This window comes from Crinia signifera, chromosome 4 (genome assembly GCF_055691185.1).
Source record: "Crinia signifera chromosome 4, ASM5569118v1, whole genome shotgun sequence".
Taxonomy (NCBI): Eukaryota; Metazoa; Chordata; class Amphibia; order Anura; family Myobatrachidae; genus Crinia; species Crinia signifera.
In genome coordinates, this window is record NC_139220.1 from 117,290,615 (window position 1) to 117,310,414 (window position 19,800).

The window sequence follows — 19,800 nt, forward strand, 5'->3', positions numbered from 1 at the left end:
AAGACTTGGCATGGTAGAAATGGGGTGCCAGACAGCAGACCACAGTCAGTGGAAGAAATGCAAGATTATGCTGGCAGTGCACACCGCAACAGTGGGCTGGGTCGAATTGTGGGGCCCAGCAGCTTAACCTGGAGCCCCTGCACTGGGTAACATGTCAGAAGCCAGAGTGAAAATCTTGAGAGAGGGGTCTGGCATCCAAGACCAGTTGCTGTACAACAACCACCCCTGACCTCCAATGGATACTGGATTGGTTTGGGGGCGAGCACAAAAAATCCCATTGCGGGCTCGTTGGCTCGCAGCACTCATCATAGGTTGTATTCTCCCTCTATGGGGGTTGTGGACCCCCAAAAGGGAGAATAGCTCCTGTTGGTGGAGATCCCGACTGTCGGGAAATCGAACAGTTGTTATTTTGACCTTGGTATACTCACTGTCAAGATCTCGACCGTTGGCCAGTAATCTGGCACCCGTCTTTACTTTCTTACTTCTACTTCTCTACAAAGGGACTGCACTAAGTTATGAAATAATGGCAGTGCCTGTGCAGTTGACGTCTGCCATTTCTCAGCTCTGAGACCCACTATGAACATGTCTGGAATGTTGGAAGGGGAATTTCTACCATGGTGCAGAATGTTGCAGAAACAGAGGGAGGTGATTTAATCTCCACTAACCAAATGACAGCAGGTGATCCACTTATTTTATTACACAGATGGAGTCAATTAAAAAAAAAGTGTGTCTTCTGAAGTAATGGATTCTACCTGTGCAAATCTGAGCTTGTAATTTCAACTCATTTACATGTAATCATTTCTGTTTTTTTTATTTTTAGTAGATTGTGGAGGTGTAACATGTTAATAAATACTATGTGAATTAGTGCCAGAAATATCATACTTCATATTTCAAACTCGAAATAAGCAGGAACAAAATGTGAAAAGTAGGGCAGAGCATTTTGCAATATGGAATGGGTAATTTTGGAGAGTTTGTGTCATAGTGATTAATTGCTCATGTTTACTGATGTGTCTTGTTCTTCAGCTATATTACACCTGCATGTGGTAGGGTTTTGAAGAGAAGACAATATACATAATCATTCATAATACACTGTAGTAGACATATTCTATTACATCAGCATTGCAAATTAAATTGTTTCTGAATTACTCCCAGATTATTTCAAGAAAACGATTAAGCAATATCTTAGCATATATTTATTTTGTATTTCTTGTAGTATCAAACTGAACATTAACTGTTTATTTGCTTTTGTGTTCGTGGTGTCTTTAGGGGAGTACCCTCATGTTTTATGTAGAATTTGTGACATTCCAGGTTAGATTAAATGATGATCAATTTAGTGACATTTAGGGGGCTATTTATTAAAGCTAGAGATAAGGTACCAGCCAATCAGCTTCTGCTTTACATGTTACAGGCTGTTTGAAAAATGACAGTTAGAAGCTGACTGGTTGGTACTTTATCTCTGTTCACTTTATCTCTCCCCAAGGCTTAAGGTGCGTACACACAGGGGCGATTTTGTGCAAAATCGCAGGAAATATGGTCGCCGAGCGACCATATTGCCCGCAATGGGAGTGTGCATTGGCGATATATCGCCGGGTGCGCGCTCCCGTTTTTGCCCCTGTGGTGATCGCTGGTCGCAAGAACATGCTCCTGCGACCAGCTGATTACCACTGCCGGGCTCCCCCCGGCAGTTTCTTTTTCATCAGCGACCATCTCTGGTCACTGATGTAAAGTAGAAACTGAGCAATATATGCTCAGCCATATATGGCTGAGCAATATATCTCCCCCGTGTGTACACAGCATTAGTAAATAGACCCCATAGACACAAAAGTACCAACCAACTGTTATCTAGCTTCAAGCTTTGATAAATGTCCCCTTAACATTAGTTCTACAACCCTCCAGGAAAAAATGTACTAAGAGGTATACCCTGGCAATGACAGTGTCAGTGCAGAAGGATGTGAAGTAGGCAGGAGACTAGGGGCCTTATTCACCATGGATCGCTAATCAGAGAATTCACAAATCGAGCGATTTATTGAATGACTTCGCATGCATACAGTATGCAAGTGGCATTAGTGACTATAAATGCATATGGTCAATTAACGCAATCTGGCCAGAGATTGACTGACAGGAAGATGGTGTTTGGTGGATGGAAATCTGATGTTTTCTCACAGTTCATTATGGTGAGACATCTGTTTAAAAGTATATTTATCCATGTAATGTTTTAAATGGAAATACACATACATCATGAGATATTCCTTTGAAATGATTGAAATCTCATGTTGACTTTAACATAGACAGATATTTTTCCTAATTGTGTGATTTTTCTAGACACAGTTTTTCACAATTTTTTCATGTTTTTCACTTTTTCAATTTTTCATTTTTCAAACTGTCATAGTATTCCAGTGCTCACAGACTGGTGTTTTTTTCCAGTCCCGGTATTACCCACGCCTTTATTAACGTAATACTTTGTGGATTATAGATCAACCTGTGCCAGGGCTAGCCACATTATAATATTCTTCTTAACCCCCACGGGATTCAGTGTATTCCCTTTGGTTCCGATAACCATCTATAGTTTTTTTCCCTCTGCTATGACACTTTTGGATACTTGCGCATGCGTCCCCTTATGACGCATCTGCCTTCCTGATATACTTACCTACTTTATCTATCGGTTCCTTTGAAGCTGTAATAATGCTAGCATTAAGTTACCACAGTAACCCAGCCGCAGGTTGCATCAGATTTTATTCCAGAGCCTTAACCCCGCTATTCTCCTGCTCGTCAGAGCAGCTGCTGCATCTTTAGGCCAGATTCCTGTTACCTGGTTACTGCTTGCGCATCACTGACAGGAAGTTGGGCGGTGCCTTGAATTCCAGGGCCTGTATGTCTGGTTATCTGATTGACACCTGCTTCAGTGCAAGCAGTGAGATTGCAGGGGTGGTTCCCAATTTGGTACTAATTGCAAGGGTATTTAAATATGGGACTGGGTGGTGAGTCAGTAGGTCTCTGACTGCTGAAGCAGGTAGACCTCTGCACCGATGGCTCCCTTGTTCTTCTGGATGACCATTGACTTTGCTGACTTCCTCCTTGACAAAGGTCCACGGAGCTGGACCGAAACGTTGGAGTTTTTTTGGTCCCCACAAAGCAAACACTTGGTATGTTTTTTTCTATTTTTGTTTATCGCTTGTAAATAAATCACTAAATTGATTTTTACAGTTTTTTGTGAGTGCTCCTTTATTCCCTACCCAGGAAATTTGGACATTGTATTTGGCACACTTTGGTGTGACCCTAGGGGCACCCTGCTTATTGGCTCAGGTGTGTGTGCGAGTGCAGGTACTCTGTTTGTATACAGTATATATAAAATAGATATCAAAATAAAGTTTTTTGGTGGGTGGATCATTGGGTCTAAAAGTGGGTCCTACCTTCCTCTTGAGAATTCATGACACGGAAGTTCATCTTGTAAAATACCAACATGTCCTACTTCCGACGCGTTTGAGATGTACTCTCTTTTTCAAAGCATTCAAACTTTGTTGTTTGGTTGTTCATTTATCACTCTCCATTTTATCACTTTTCAAAGTATATCACTGTACATCTGGCCCATAGTCATTTAAAATACTTAAGGTTTTTAGAATTGTATGTGATTTTTCAAGATGTGAAAAGAGGATACCAAGAACTCCTTGAAAATGTAATGTGCTTGGAGAAATAAGTCCCTCCACCCAGTGATGCTGAATATGCTGCATATGGATTGTGTAGATTTTTGCACTGATTTGAACAACCACAAAAACAGAGCTTGATTCAGTGATGTATGCAAATGCCTGTGCAATGGCTGTGTGAAAATATGAAAATGTTGCAGTTGCCAAGATTTGAATTAAAACGCCCGTTGCAGGACCCCTAAGATCCACCACTAGTGTATTAGGACACAACTATTAGACATACACTGGTCAATTCGAGTAATTTTACAGTAATTTCAGATGCAAGCTGTGGCATGCCCCTCAGCACAAATATGTTTGTCACCACCAGGCCTGCCATCAAAAATTGTGGAGCCCTGGAATGCCATATTAGACAGGGCCTCCTATCCACACCACCCCTCACCTTCCGCGCCTGCTTCCTGCAGCACCAACTTCTGTTCTGATCAGGACTATACCACAGAAACAGTACAAGGAAGGGTTCTGGAGCCAGCAGTCATAGAGGGACAGAATTGTGGTATTTTAAAGTTTCCCATATTAAAAAAGAGACCATGCCAAAAATATAGGGGCATGGTCACATAATAGTACCAATAATGCCCACAGGATTAGCGGCTCTTACACACCTAATGCCCATAGAACTAGCACCACTTGTGGACACAATTCCCATAGGAGCAGGAAGTAGGCATGTCCACCTTCCCCACCGTTTCAGCCGTTTCCCCCTTCCTCCATTTTCATATACAATTTTTTGGGCTGCCAGTGCCCACTGCTGCTCCTTTACTTCCTACCTCCTCTACACCACAGGCAGTGACAGCGCATCACCTAAGAACACATGCCCACAGGTCGTCCGCATCTGTTCGGACGGACTCTCTAAGAAGAGGGAGTGTCTTCATACTGCATCCAAACGTGCGTGTGCGGTGGGAACTCAAAGAATCTGCACGGTCTTACTGCGTCCGGACGGGAAGATGACCGTACGCACCGAGTTGGTGTATTTGCGCAAACCTCAGTAATCTATTCTGCTGTGGCTATGTGTAAAATGTTATACACACTCATTATTATTTACCCTTATGTTCCCATGTGACAAGTAACATGGTGAAACAATGTTATAATGTGTTATTATTTATTAAATATTATTTTTCCCACACATGTGTGCTGTTTCCGATTAATGTAATTGTCAGATGTGAATTTATCTTTGGGTAACAGAGTTATGTCCATTGCTTGCAGTGTAAATGTGGGTCAGATACCATCAATAGTGTTGTGTTTGCAGCATATATTCTAGTATTTTGTAATGGGCCATTTAGCCAGCAAGGCTTCCAATTGAACCTGTGAAAAGAATGTAATTAATAACTAATGACTAGAGGAGTGGATTGTTTTGTGATCAGCTGCGAGTGTTTAAGGTGCAGGCTTACTAATTGGGCGATCCGAATGCCTAGCGCGTGAACCATTGCCTTCCGAGAACTGAAACTTGCTTATTGACACCACAGATTTCTGCCGTGTTGGTTTGCTTGCACTGGGTGTCCGGTCCGAATGCACACCTACCACTGTTCGTGCACTCCCACGTGTACGCCCAGATTTACACCCAGTTTTGCCCACTTTGAAACCACGCCCTTGTGTACGCCCACATGACGTCCATATTACCCCCATATTTCCCAAGGGAGTTCGGTGCACATTTGTAGATGGTATTGCTAAGAACGAGTGCGAAGACACTCCGTTGCACATGCGCATTGCGTTGCTTGCGCATGCGCAGGTAGCTAAAAATCGCCCTCCGAAAGAATTCGGAACGGACCGCATCAACCAGAATAAGGCCCTATGTTCCCCAACCAGCTGCTCCCATTCTCAGTCAGTAATGGTACTACCTGCTGAGCAGAGTGCCGAGCCTAGGACACAAAAGCACCCATCAGTATCAGCACAGTGCTTCCCGTCTGTGTCCTATAGCCAGAACTCTGCACGGCAGGCGGCACCAGGACTGAGTGAGAACCCGCCAACTGGGAAGCACAGTGCAGCTGTCACTGTCTTTGGCTGGGAGAGTCGGTGGACAAGGTGTATAGTGCAAATGCACCATGGGCAATGCACTGCTGGCACACACCTAGTTACAGCCCTGCCTAGATTTTAACGGTTTAAAATGTATAAAGGTTATCTTAAAAGGAGCTATATAATTAGATTTGCTATTATAAAACACATTTCTCACAAATAATGATATTGTTTTAACTTTTCTTACCCATAAATACTGGAGAGTCTACATTTCCTCCCATCCATGGTATCAGGATATAAAGGCAAGATTGTTGTATAGTTGGTCTGAGGAATTATTATTCATACTGGGTGCGGTATATGTAGAATAAGAAGCTTTACTAATGACAGACATGTTAATAAGTAGAATTTTCAAATTGGTAATTACATAGTAATTTTTATTTAAATTGTGACCTTATGCAGCTGACAGAGTGGAAAAATATATATGATTCTTCACAACCTAACCAGATGGAATTGCCGGACCCATGGGAAGATCTCTTGACGGCTTTTCAGAAACTGCTGGTTATACGATGCCTACGACCCGACAAGGTAAAGAAAAATATGGATTTTTCTGCATTTCTTGGCATAACTGAATATATATTGCACGTTTTCATTGTAGGAAATATAAATATGTTACAAATGTACAAGACTGCTATTAGTGCATTGTATAAAATAAACCCAGATTATAGAAACCACTGAATTATGACATAAAAATTATAATGTCAAATAATTATGATTCAGGAACCATTTAGAAAATAACATCAAATATCTATCTGAATGGCTTGCAATGCCTAGTCTCTGCACATCCCAATTTACATAAGTAATCCCCACTTTTTAAACCACTGGTGCATTAATAATGGGTACAGTGTGTGCACATGGGCCCCCAGGGGGCCCCCACAACCCAAACCCATCATTTCAATGTTTTCAATACTCCACGTTGGCAGCAGTAGCGCTGAAGAAACCACTGAGAAAAATGGCATGGCGGGCATTTTCCCATACACGCACTGAACTCTGGGACAGCACTATGGTCTCCCAGTGATCATTGTGCACTGCCGGCTAGAGAGAGGGGCCCAAACAAGAGTGAACCTGGGCCTCCTCTATTGATTTGCCTCTCATTTGAATGCTAAATAACACAAACATTTTCACAAGTAGAATAGATAAAAATATACAAAATGTGTGAGACATTATAAATCATATCAACAATAAAAAAATCTAAACCTATAAATAAACAATAAAAAAAAACCAAATCACACTGTTTCAGGTTACCTATTAAAATCGATTTCACTGAGAGCGGATAAGGCTGCTGAAATAAATGGGACTGTTCAACGGCTGATCCTTTCTCTTAAAGAGCAGTAAAGGACAAAATGAAAATTTGATGTGCAAGCTATTGAAAATCTAAGTGAAATGAGCTTTGGACAAGCGAAAGCAGCAGGTCCCCCTCAAATCACGCCAGCTCCTCCTGATAGCGAAGATTGGCACTCACAAGTCATTGTTGCCTTTATTGTACTTTCCCAAAAAATATTACAGCAGGGAAGAAAGAGCAGATGTTGCCTCCTAATATTTTATAGCAAATCAGCAGTAACTTTGTCCAATATTGCCAAACTTTCCGTGGGGGAGATTTGCGAGGAGTAAATAATTAGGTCAGATCTGTTAAATGAGAGCAGAATTTCAACTCATTTGAACAGACCTCAGACTGAGTGCCTTTGCCGTGTGCAATATCTGACTAATATCAATAAATTAACTCCATAGGATATTCACTAAGCCGCAGAAATGAAGAGGTGTTGTGATGCATCACATGTATTTCCTTAAGCAAGGATTAGAAGCAAGTTCACATTTCCATTTGCTCTATTTCCATTAATGATTTTATCTCAACTAAGTCAAAATAAATATATTTTTGTATTTTTGCACACAAAAAAGTAATAATGCAAATAGAGCATTATATGCCTAGGGGTGTCATTACCACTACTGGCCACTAGAGCCTTTGTATTAAAACTGTGTATTTACATTTATTAAACAATGTAGTTTGAAAACTATATTGGCAGGATTAGTGCATACATAGGAGTATCTATAATAGGTGCACCAAACACCTTGCGGGGTGCAGCCACTAGGTCTACAGCACTAGGTCCACAGTCACTAGGTCGGTTAGGTTGACGTGATCATTGATGTGGTCATTGGGATGACATGGAAATGGTTGACATGAGTTTTTAATTTTTTTTAAAGGTGGTTTTTCATACTTTATTATCCAAGTGGGCATAGAGTGAGAGTATAATAGTATGCGCAAAGTATGGGTAGCGAAATGGGCCATGCAAGCTGTACACTCCTATGGTGTCCATGTCGACTTTAAGTCAACATAGACACCCAAAAACATGAAAACCTCATGTTGACCTTTTTCATGTCGACATAATGCTTGTGTCGAACCTAATGCATATAGACCAATTTCATATGTCAACCTAATGACTGTCTACCTAATTTATGTCAACCCTATGACCCATACAATTTTTCTAAAGCTCTGAACACATGTAGAGAAAAAACCAGGAACATAAGGCCTACAGCAACTTGATGGGTTTCATAGAACTCTCTCTGATGGTGACAGATCTGAGTACACAGTCACACAGATGAATGGGGCATTTTAAAAGAAGACACCTGTGCAGCCTTCTCTGGCCGGGCCCGCTGTTCTCTGCTGGAAGGGTCTGATCACTAGAGTCAGGGTTGGATTAAGGGGGGGGGAGGGAATTTGTGTATCTATGCTGCAAAAAGGATTCTCAAACCAGTCACTCAAGACCTCTACTAGTCCTAGAAGTTTAAAATACCAATAACAATGTGCAGTCTCTAGTCTCTTGCTTGGCATAACATATCATTTTCATTTCTCTGTTCATTTAGGTCATTCCTGCAGTCCAGCAATTTGTCATCGATAGAATGGGCCCAGTTTTCATAGATCCTCCAACATTTGATCTGCAGCGCAGTTATATGGACTCTAACTCGAGCACACCGCTAATATTTGTCTTATCTTCTGGAGCTGATCCTTTAGAATTACTGCTGCAGTTTGCAGAAGAACAAGGTGATGACAATTGTACTGCTTAACATGATACCTTCATCAACATCTAAAGTTATAGTATCATGTATGTCACCATACCAGATGTCTCGGCAGGGCCGGCGCCACCACTAGGCAGTTCTAGGCATTTGCCTACGGCGCCGGCCACTGGAGGGCGGCAGTTCGACCCTCACCCCCCGTGCAAAGGGGGTCCATGCCGGCTTCTGACAGAAGCCTGCAGTGGTGTCCTTGTCGCGCGGGTACCTCCTGCGGCGCTGAGTATAAAGCTTAAGCTGGCGGTGGTGGGGGGTCCCTTCAGTGAATAAGAAATAACTAGCGCTATGCGGCGGCACGGGAATCGCTTCTGTTTTGAAAACACTGGCCGCACGGCGCACGCTGATTGGCTGAATCTCAGCCAATCAGCGTGCACCGTGCAGCCAGTGTTTTCAAAACCGAAGCACTTCCCGTGCCGCCACATAGCGCTAGTTATTTCTTATTCACTGAAGGGACCCCCCCACCGCCGCCAGCTTTATACTCAGCGCCGCAGGAGGTACCCGCGCGGCAAGGACACCACTGCAGGGCTGGCTCCTGTCAGACGCCAGCCTGGACCCCCCTGCCCGCTCCCCAGACGGCGCAACAGGTACCCCGGCACCGGGGCACCCCCACCCTGACTCGCCTGGGGCGCTCCGGTGCCTTGCACCGGCCCTGTGTCTCGGGCTTATCTGTCAATATATCTATGTGTGTGTGTGTGTGTTTGTTTGTGTGTGTGTGTGTGTGTGTTTTTTATTTTCAAGCTTAAATATTCAAACATTCCAATCTTAATTTCACATATGAAATTTAAGTATCAAATATATATAGAGCCAGATGTAATGATGCCCTAGTTCGGCGGCCGTGCGGGATGCCGGACAAACTGTTTTTTTTTTAAAGCCAGAGTTTATCCGGCATCCTGCTCAGCCACCAATTTCAATTTCTAATGAGAGCGGCTCCATCTCTGTATATATTTATATTTGCAAAACGGTCCGGCACTCCACTACACAGCAACTGCTCCTGTGCCCTCACCAAAAAGGTACATCGCAGCAAAATAATGCGGCACTAGGAGTCTGGTTGAAGAATTATATTAACAAAAACATGTCACAAGGTCCGATATTTCCCCTTTTTCAAGGTGTGATAACAAACAGTGAGTGTGAGCTGCTTACCTTATATCCAATAAAGTGTGAGACAGAGAAACCTTCACCTCCAATCCTGCTGCCGCGGCGCAGTCTGGGGATCAGAAGCCGTCACTGCCACTTCCGGCTCCATCCCCTGGGTGACGTGGACATCTAGCTCCCGCTAGCGTTATTTGGTTTCCATAGTAAACCTATTTGGCTTGCAAATTGCTGTGTCGCTGTGGTAGCCTGATTGTCCCCTTGTGCAAAAAACATAGCATGTGTTATACTAAAAAATACACTTCATTAGACACCAAAAAAGAACCTGCTTGCCATAACTGTGAATGCTCATAAGACACTTCACTGGTCATGATCAGATGCCTTATTGCATGTGTGTGTGTGGGGGGGGACTTAGGGCTACGGTTGTCTGAAATGCTCTCCCATTTTATTAGTATCTTAGAAGGAGATTGCATGATGCTTTTTGAATATTACTGAGACTGTTTATATAAAAATATGCCATAGATCGTAGTGTTGTATGTCATGAAAAAATTGATAATAAATGAAATATATTGTATCAGATATATTAAGTACTACCGTGAATACATAATACACTTCTAGGTAAAAAAAAAGTGACAAAAAAAACTAACAATTCTACAAATTTAAAACAGAGCACATGGATTTATAAAAAAGCTGTGGATGACCTCTACTAACTAAACTGTAAATGGCCTCTATTGCATCCAAAAAACGATCCATGGGAGTTTTTCGTTCAGACCCGTTGGGCTAAGGGTTTTTAATATAAAAATCCAGCGGGCTTCTAACTGTAAAAGTCTGCCGGCCCTATCTCCTCTCGAATACTCTTAGGCAAGTTATCAATTATTTGATGTTTTAAATCTTTGATGGTATGTCCTGCTTTCAGCAAAGTGCCTGGACAAGGGTTGCTCCAGTCTTTTTCCTTTCTTCCAGTCACGGATGGCTGCATTGATTGCTGAACGATGCATCGCCATCCTTTCATGACACGTCCTCACTGTCTTCCCTATATATTGTAATTGACATGGGCATGAAATCATATAGATGATGCGCGTGGTAGTGCACAACACCCCATGTTTGATCCGGAAAGTCGTTTCCTTTGTTCTGTTACCGAAGGTGTTGCCTGTTATCATGTTAGAGCAGGTGGTGCAGCCCAGGCATTTATAACACACCCAGGCTTTTCGTTAAAAGTGTGCTACCTGAAGCGTTTGTAAATTGATCTTCAAAGTTGGTTATATCCGTGTGGACCACCATGTCTTTGATGTTGCTGCTCCTCATATGGCAAATCATGGGTCATGGGTCGCCACACTATATAAAATCAACTCCACACCGACATGGATAGTGGGGGTATGAAAAGGTCGGGTGGACGCCATATCCTTGCTGCTATATTTGTTACTTTTATCCCTTGGAAGATCATTGCTGCTAGTGCAGGACAGATGTATAGATCTGCTATTGAATTACAAATTGTGTTGCCTTTCATTGTGAGACCTTTAGCCAAATGTAGGCCTTGACACAACATTGGACAAATGAGTGGTTATGGTTAGACTGTGGTTAGGGCAGAAAAGTACTGTCAGCATACATAATGTGGACATTTTGAACATGTAAATGTCAACATGTCAAATGTCAACATTGTGACCATTTCTCACTCTGAACCTCCTCCTCCCCGGGCCGGCAGCATATTCATGTGTGTGCTGCCAGTGAGTGTGGCTGAGTGTTTCTAAAATCTAGTGCTGTGCTAGAGTCTACTGTGCTAGTCTCTGGGGAAATGGTGCTGCAGTTATTTTCCCAGTGATTTCCTTACTGTGCATGTGCAAAACACTGGAAAAATGTCACCATCTTCCTGTTGATTTTGCAGTGGTGCTATAACCAATGCAACACTCCGGAAAGGTAAGTACTGAATAAATGGGTGGGGTGTGGGCCCTCCGTACCCAGGGGCCTGTATACACTGCACACAATACACTCATTATAGATATGCCAGCCACTGCACACCCTTGATTTATACCTGTATTTCTCTGCAAAAGTACATAGCAGTAGATTCTAAATAGACAAAATAGGAGAAACTGATATTAATTGTATGTAATAAAATCTATTTCTACTAATATTTATTATTATTACCATTATTTTTTAGCATTCATTTATATAGGTTAATTATTTTTCTCAGGAGCCCATTAATTAACTTGGTAATTAGCATTATTAATATGTTTTAAAAGGTTAAGAGGAAGCCAGATAGAATCCACGCAAACATGGGGGGACATACAAACTAGATTTGTAGATCATTTTGGCATTTAAACTAATTGGCACTTTAAATCTAGTAACAATCTTGATGGAATCATTCTGTTAGTTACATTTGGACTCATGAGTTAAATTCCAGGTCATAGGTTACATGTGTCGGGTTTGTGCTGTATGTATGGTATTGTGTGCATCATGTGTGAGTTACAGTAGACTTGTATATCATCCATGCATTACAACAAAGTCATGTCTCAACACTGTCAGTCTATGACCCTCTAGGCAACTGTCAGTTTTACATGGAATATTTCCACAATATAAGGTGAGAAGGTGACACTTATTCAACATTTTCTAATACTCCATTATGTCTTTATCATTGTAGCTCATGTCAAATGTGCATTGTCAGTACTTTCTGAGAGTATTGACGATCTATTCTATTATTAGTAGTAGTAGCATAATTATGAATTATAATAATAATAATTTATTATTATCTGTCCAACATTATTATTATTATTATTATTATTATTATTATTATTAATATTATTATTATTAGATTTATTAGCATCATTATCATCATCACTGTAAAAAGCTCAATGAAAGTCCCACCTATATAAAACCACCAAACTTCGTGTTACATTGGCCCTTATTCAGCTCTGATTGCAGTACAAATTTATTTGGAAAATGGGCAAAACCATGTGCACTGCAGGTGGGGCAGATGTAACATGTGCAGAGAGAGTTCAATTTGGGTGGGGTGTGTTGAAACTGAAATCTAAATTGCAGTGTAAAAATAATGCTGCCAGTATTTACCCTGCACAGAAACAAAATAACTCACACAAATCTAACTCTCTCTATACATGTTACATCTGCCCCACCTGCAGTGCACATGGTTTTGCCCATTTTCCAAACAAATTTGTACTGCGAACAGATCTGAATAAAGGCCATTGTGTGTTTCTTCTTTCCTCAATTGTTTCCTCTCTATCGGTAGTTTGTTGTAGTTGTCACCTTACTTTTATAGCAGACTCATACCGGAGTATAGAATTAATGTAACCTGCTGGGAATCGTTACGTGATGTAAGTTTTATTGTGTGTTATGCATACTCTTTTTTATTCTTATATAAGTTTTTACAGACATTCACAGTTATTATCCTCATCCTTCCGTTGTCAGAAATATGACAGGTTTTACAAATACATTTTTTTATATATATATTTTACTGAAAGGATTCCTTCCTAGGCAAAATATAATAGTCTGAATACCAGCAGTAGACCCTCTTCCTTGTCCTTTAGAAAAATAACAGCATTAGTTAAATAAGCATGAGGAGACAATGCCTGTTTTAAATAACCATAAATTACGGTGCTGTGAATAAGTGATGTTTTAGAGAATTTATCCTTCAAAGTAAACAAAATGTGATAGAGAGTATATATTAAAAAAAATAACAGCCACCACATCATTACCAGAGTATTACAGAATGGGAAGCCAGAATAGTAGTCAATTACACATTTGTGTGATGGAAACACCATTATTTCTGACAAGCTGCCAAGTTTCTGCTAGCTATTAGTGATAGAATATGAAAACAAGCCAAATAATCACATTTCAATTTAGTTGGAACAAACTATCATTTTAGAATTTTACTCTTCCCGAGTAGATTTTTTTAGTATGCCTTTAAAACATTACGCTCAGCTATGTCCTAAATTTGTCAAGGGTATTATAACATTTTACTTCTCGTTATCACGTTATTTATATACACATATATATATATATATATATATATATATATATATATATATATATATACTGTGTATATTCATTGAATGTGTTAAGGATCTGCTGGTTTAGTAAGAAGAGGAGCTGACAGATATGGCTCAGCTTGTTATCAATTTGTTAGACTGCCTATATTATAATTGTTAAATGGTGACTGCATCTAGTACATAGAAATCTGTCGAAGAAATTAATGGCAGATAATTGCCTATTGACTTGTTCACAATGTCCATTTTCTTATGTCGCCTACAGGATTTAGTCCATAAGAAAAGTAATGAGAAATAAATATCATCACTAGGTTTTCTTAAAGGATAAAAAAAATTGGGCTTAATCACCCTAAAATAATTAATTGCTAACTCTAGATGTGGAAAGCATCTATTGCTGAAGAACACACAGCAGACAATGTATGGGCCCTGACTACACTAATTATAGAGAAAAGAATTGCATGCACCATGAACATTTCAGCTTGTGGTTGTTTCATGTATATATCTAGCACTAGGTTGGTTGTTTCATGTATATATCCAGCAACACAACAGAGTGACAGCCCTACTCAAGTAACTTTCCCACCCCCTACTACTCCTGCTGAAGTTTTATTATGTGTGCACTGCTAATTAGTGGTGCTATTTAAAGTATAAATGCATTATTTTAACAATCAGCTATAGGCAGAGTGGGACTTAAGGCAAATAGCAAGGTTAGGTCCCTCCATAGTAATTGGGGAAAACCTATTTTCCTATCCAATTATATATTCCCACTATCCGGTCTAAACATATCCTCACATATTTACTTTCTTGACTTTCCCATTCTCCTGACCCCAGGCCTACATTGCTGGATGACCCAGGACCGGCGGTGTAAGGCTTCACGGCACTCTGGTCAAAACCAACCCCACACTCCCACCAATACCTACTTTCTAGTCTCTGAAGTGAAAGTGTGGAGATGGCTTCTTAGAAGTTCCACAGCTGCCACCTGCATTAAGTACAAGGATGTCGTCCTCACAGACATCCTTCATTTTTTTGATAAACAGACTGGGATCCCAGTACCTTAAGCAGGTGCCCAAAGTTTCCTTAAGGTAGTGTTGGCCCTGGGGTAACCATATCATAAAGCCCACCAAGAACCTTTGAAATGCCTATTTCCATATAGACTATAGACTGTTAGCTTGTGAGCAGTGTCTTCCTACCTCTATGACTGCCGGTTATTACCCAGTTTTGTTTTATGACTGTTGTTTCTAATTGTAAAGCTCATCTAAGTTTAATGTGCTATATAAGAAACTGTTAATAAATAATATTTTACTTCTATGGAAACCATACATAAAGCAGGGAATGCTTACTAGTTGTTTACACATAAGGCAGTTTATTTATAGGGATGAGCAACATTTTCAAAACATTTCAATGGAATTTTCGCCTCATCTCACTTTGGCTGTGAACGTCAGAATTTGGGCTTGTGTGTCCAACCTTATCCTATAATCATTCCAGCTCTCTTTACATACTATATGTGGTGCTAAAAAGCAATAGCTAAAGTTGTATCGCCAGACAAAGCAAACATGTGAAATGGCTTTTTTTTTGCTGTGAAGTATGGGATTTATAGGAAAATGGGCCACAATTTTCCAAACCAATGTATATCTATAGTATATTTCATGTATACACAGTTACTCAGTCGGGTGCTTGCGATTCAGATCTGTAGTCACAGGGATAGAGAATATATAAACTTTTTTTTATAAAAGTGTGTTCCATCATTATTAGCAATATGTAATTGGGATGCATTAGAGTGGATATTGTCCCTGTGAAATTTTGTTAATTGTTTTTCTAAAAATATGTTTTATTTGTAGAAATGGGTGGTGCAAATCTACAGACAATTTCACTTGGTCAAGGACAAGGTCCTATTGCTCGACAAATGGTTGACAAGGTAAAATGTTTTAAGATTTCTTAATTATAATAAGGAAGTATTTTGGCAATTGCCTGAAGTCCAGTCCAGATGGGCAATGCATTGAACACTATTTATTAAGAATTAAAATTAATGTTGCATGCTAAATGAAGCAACTCCTAATACGTTGTGTAAACTACTCAACTATTTTTCCTATCAAACAATAAATGCCACTAAAGGTCATTGAGGTTACATTTTAAATGCATTATATGCGACAGATCTCTGTACACTCTACATTTTCATAACAACATTATCTCATTGTTGCCATCATACGTCAGTTGCAAGTCCCATATTGCCAAGAATTGCCCATTCATTGAAATTTTTGTACTCTGTACCCAGAGGTGTCACAAGGGGTGACACCAAGATGTATGCTGCTCCTCAGTGAAAGGGAGCTGTCTGCTGCAGTTTGACAATATCCTGCAGTGCCTGGATCTTGTCATTATGAAGGAGTCAGCAGTATAGACAGAGTCTCCTGGGGCAGCCCCGCATCTCTGGAGGTACTGTGCTTGTTCCAGTGTGATGTAACTGGATGGCTTTCCACAAGGCCATGCCCCCATAGTGACATAACAGAGCCCTTCCACAAGTGCACGCTGTTTTCTGCAAGGATATGTCCCCTTTTCAGCTGTGACACCATAGGCTGCAACGTTTGTCACAAGCCACTGTGCACATAGGTGCCGATTTATATTTTTGCTGGTAGGTGGTCAAGCCAAAAATATAGGGGAGTGGCTTCATGGGAAAGGGGCGTGGCCAAAAAATAATACTGATTTATATTACGCAGCACAGTTGTTTCCAATATTCAAATTATGGCAACAGTGCCAAATACATAAATGCACACACAGTGCAGGTACAAAAATCCCCCCCACAGTGCAGGTACATAAATGCCCACACAGTGCCAAATACCTAAATTCCCCCACAGTGCCAAATACATAAATGCCCCCACAGTGCCAAATACATAAATGCCCACACAGTACCTGTGCCAGCGACGAGCGAGGAGTGCAGTGGGACACGGGTGGGTGGGCCGCTGCTGAGTGGGTGGGTGCTCATCAATTGCTCGGGCCCTCAAGCACCCACAGAATCGGCACCTATGACTGTGCATACTTATGCAGGCACCCCAGTACAATTAGGTTTATGGAGCAACAAGAAATGTACATTGCTGAGACAGTAACATAGAATTCACAGGGGTGTTATCCAGTGGAGGCTCATACCTTACAGTAGGAGGGGGCTGTCACTGGCCATGATGCTGGCACACACACCCCTTCTGCTCCTCCTCCAGGTCCCCACTGCCACTCCACCTCTTGGTCCCCACTTCTGAACTCCCCACTGCCACCTCTGTGGTCCCGACACTTGTACAATGATGACATGCATTGGGACAGGCACATGCACATGTGCAGCACTGTCATCTGTACTGCGCATGCAGCCAGCTTCCATGGGCTGCTGAGGAAGCTGAAGTGAAATCATAGTCCTGGCACCTTTACAATATAGATGACAGGCACCAGGACCGGCGCATACGCATTCCCATGGTTCTGCTCCGGCTGCAGCCAATAGAAGCCAAAGAGGAATACCGGATGAAGACAGCCCATAGGTAAAAACCGCCATTGATGTTCTCTCCTTTGTGGGATGGTAATTTTTTTTCTTTTAAGTTCAGCTGCTAGAAAATTGGTATTTTTCCTATGCTTATAATGGACTCTTTTTGTCCTTTCTAGTTGCATGGAATCCAGAAACACACAGTAAATTACTTGTCAGAAATTTAAAAACATTAAATATGTATTATTATTATTAATATCATATGTTTGTATAGCGTGACAAGGGATCGGCAGCGCCCAGTTACAGAGGTAAAAGAAGGAAACTCACATGAGGAAAGAGGGCCCTGCTCGTAAGAACTTAGATTCTAAAGGGAAGGGGCAGACAGACAGGGATGACACAAGTAGTAGAAGTGAGCATATAAGGCCAGTATTTAATGATTTTATTCACTATGTGCAGCGAATCCTGTTTAGGGAAAACAGAGAACTGGCCGGCATTCACTGTACGCTTTCGTCGAACAGTGAACATTGAATAGGGTGAATCAGATTTTTAGTAAAAAAGACTTACCACATAGAGTGAAAACAGCCCAATTTGCCGAAAAAAAACCCTGGTCAATCCTGAGCATTGAATACTGCCCTAGGAGTGAGTAAGGATGAGCGTTGACTGGGTTAGGTGAAGTGAGTCTTGAGAGCTTGTTTAAAGTTTTGTAAAGCATTGGAGAGTCTGATAAGGAAAGGCATGTATGTATTTCTATAGCTCTTATTTATCAAAGCTGTATCAGCTCCTAGCTGTCTTTTTTTTTTTTTTTTATACAGCCTGTATATTGTCAGGAGCTGATTGGTTAAGTATTTTATCTCTCTCCAAGCACCAATAAATCTGCTCCATACATCTAGGAACATCTTCAAATTCAAGGTTGTGTTATATTGTTGCTTTTACATTAGCGTATGTTGGCTTCAAGCTAACATTCAGATATATAAACTTACTCGCAGACGTGAATTATCTTTATAGTATGATGTTATTCTCAGAAATTGTATAGTATCTCCTTTTTATCTCTCATAAATATTTTACAAAGAATTTATATCAAAATGCCAAGCATCTATTATTTCTTCCCAAAGACACTCATTTAATAGCCATTAAAATGCAAATACATCTATGATTTTTAAATCAGGAAAATTAACATCAACAGTTGGATGATTGATTAAAGGTCACAGAGCCTGTATAACTTAATTTTCTGGCTAATAATTGTGTTTACGTTTTCTTCAGATTGTTTGGGATTCACTGTTCATTTAATCTTTTGACAAGTGACTAATTTGCTTAATAACATGTATTCACCAACGTGGGTGTTATCTTGCAGGGGGCAGAAAGAGGCACATGGGTCATTCTCCAAAACTGCCATTTAGCTACAAGTTGGTTCTCAGAGCTTGAACAAATATGTGAAGAAGTCATTACCGATCCAGAAAAGACTAAATCTGGATTTCGCTTGTGGCTGACCAGTTATCCCTCATACAACTTTCCTGTGTCAGTCCTACAGAATGGAATAAAAATGACCAATGAACCACCAAAGGGACTAAGGTCAAATTTGCTAAAGTCCTACCTCAGCGATCCAATTGGAAATCCAGCTTTCTTTAATGGCTGTAACAAACCACAGGTAGGATACCTTTACTGTATCAGCGCTCCTTTACTGTATCAGCGCACCTTTACTGTATCAGCAACGAACTTAGAAGCTTAGAAGTACCTACGGTCAGCATTTTCCAAGCTCCACTAGACAAAAGCATCATTGCATTCAGTAAATAAATGGTGTTGTGAAAGACCTGCATACTTTTCCTAGTCAATTCCAAATAGGTAATAGGTAGTTATTTAACTATTAATTCCCTCTGCTGCCCACATTGAAAAGCTGAAATGAAATTCTCGGCAAAGCTGACTTGCGATCAAACAATAGTATTGGTAAATGTATAAATTTGAAATTATAAAACATTGCATTTTAAAGGGATTTTCCATCCAATTTCAGTCTATCCCAGGGACTTACTAGAAATGCTTATTTTAATATTAGTCAGTACACACATACTCATCACATCAAATGCTGTCCTGAATGAAGAGTTGCCTCTGCCGGTTCCTGGCTGCTGATTTTTATGGAAGTAAAAACTAGTGAATGGGAATTGGCGATGAAAAAAAAATGTATATTCCCCAAAAAATTACCAGAATAACAATGAACATATGTTAAACATACAGATTTTTTGTTTACATCCAAATAGCAAATATAAAACATACAGTACCTCCACATAATTAAAATAAATACGGTACTCTTTACTTAGCACGGCGCCAGCGATCAAAATCGTGGTCATCGCGGGTAAAAATCGCGGTGATCGCGGTAATCGCGGGCATCGCGGGGAAAATTGGATGGTCGCGATGCCCGCGATGACCGCGATCACCGCGATTTTCCCATAGGGAACAATGTTAAAAAAGGCTGATTGACCGCGATTTCACTGTTAAATGGCTCAAT

General features: G+C 40.7%; 1 protein-coding gene across 1 annotated transcript in view; it reads left to right on the forward strand.

Annotated features, from left to right (window-relative positions):
- The window catches only part of LOC146074345 (dynein axonemal heavy chain 3-like), a 1,013,923-nt gene that overhangs the window by 949,678 nt on the left and 44,445 nt on the right, over nucleotides 1–19,800 (forward strand). The window contains 4 exon segments of the mRNA XM_083182299.1: nucleotides 6,102–6,227; nucleotides 8,559–8,736; nucleotides 15,685–15,761; nucleotides 18,655–18,948. Of these exon segments, the coding sequence (XP_083038425.1) occupies nucleotides 6,102–6,227; nucleotides 8,559–8,736; nucleotides 15,685–15,761; nucleotides 18,655–18,948 (675 nt within the window).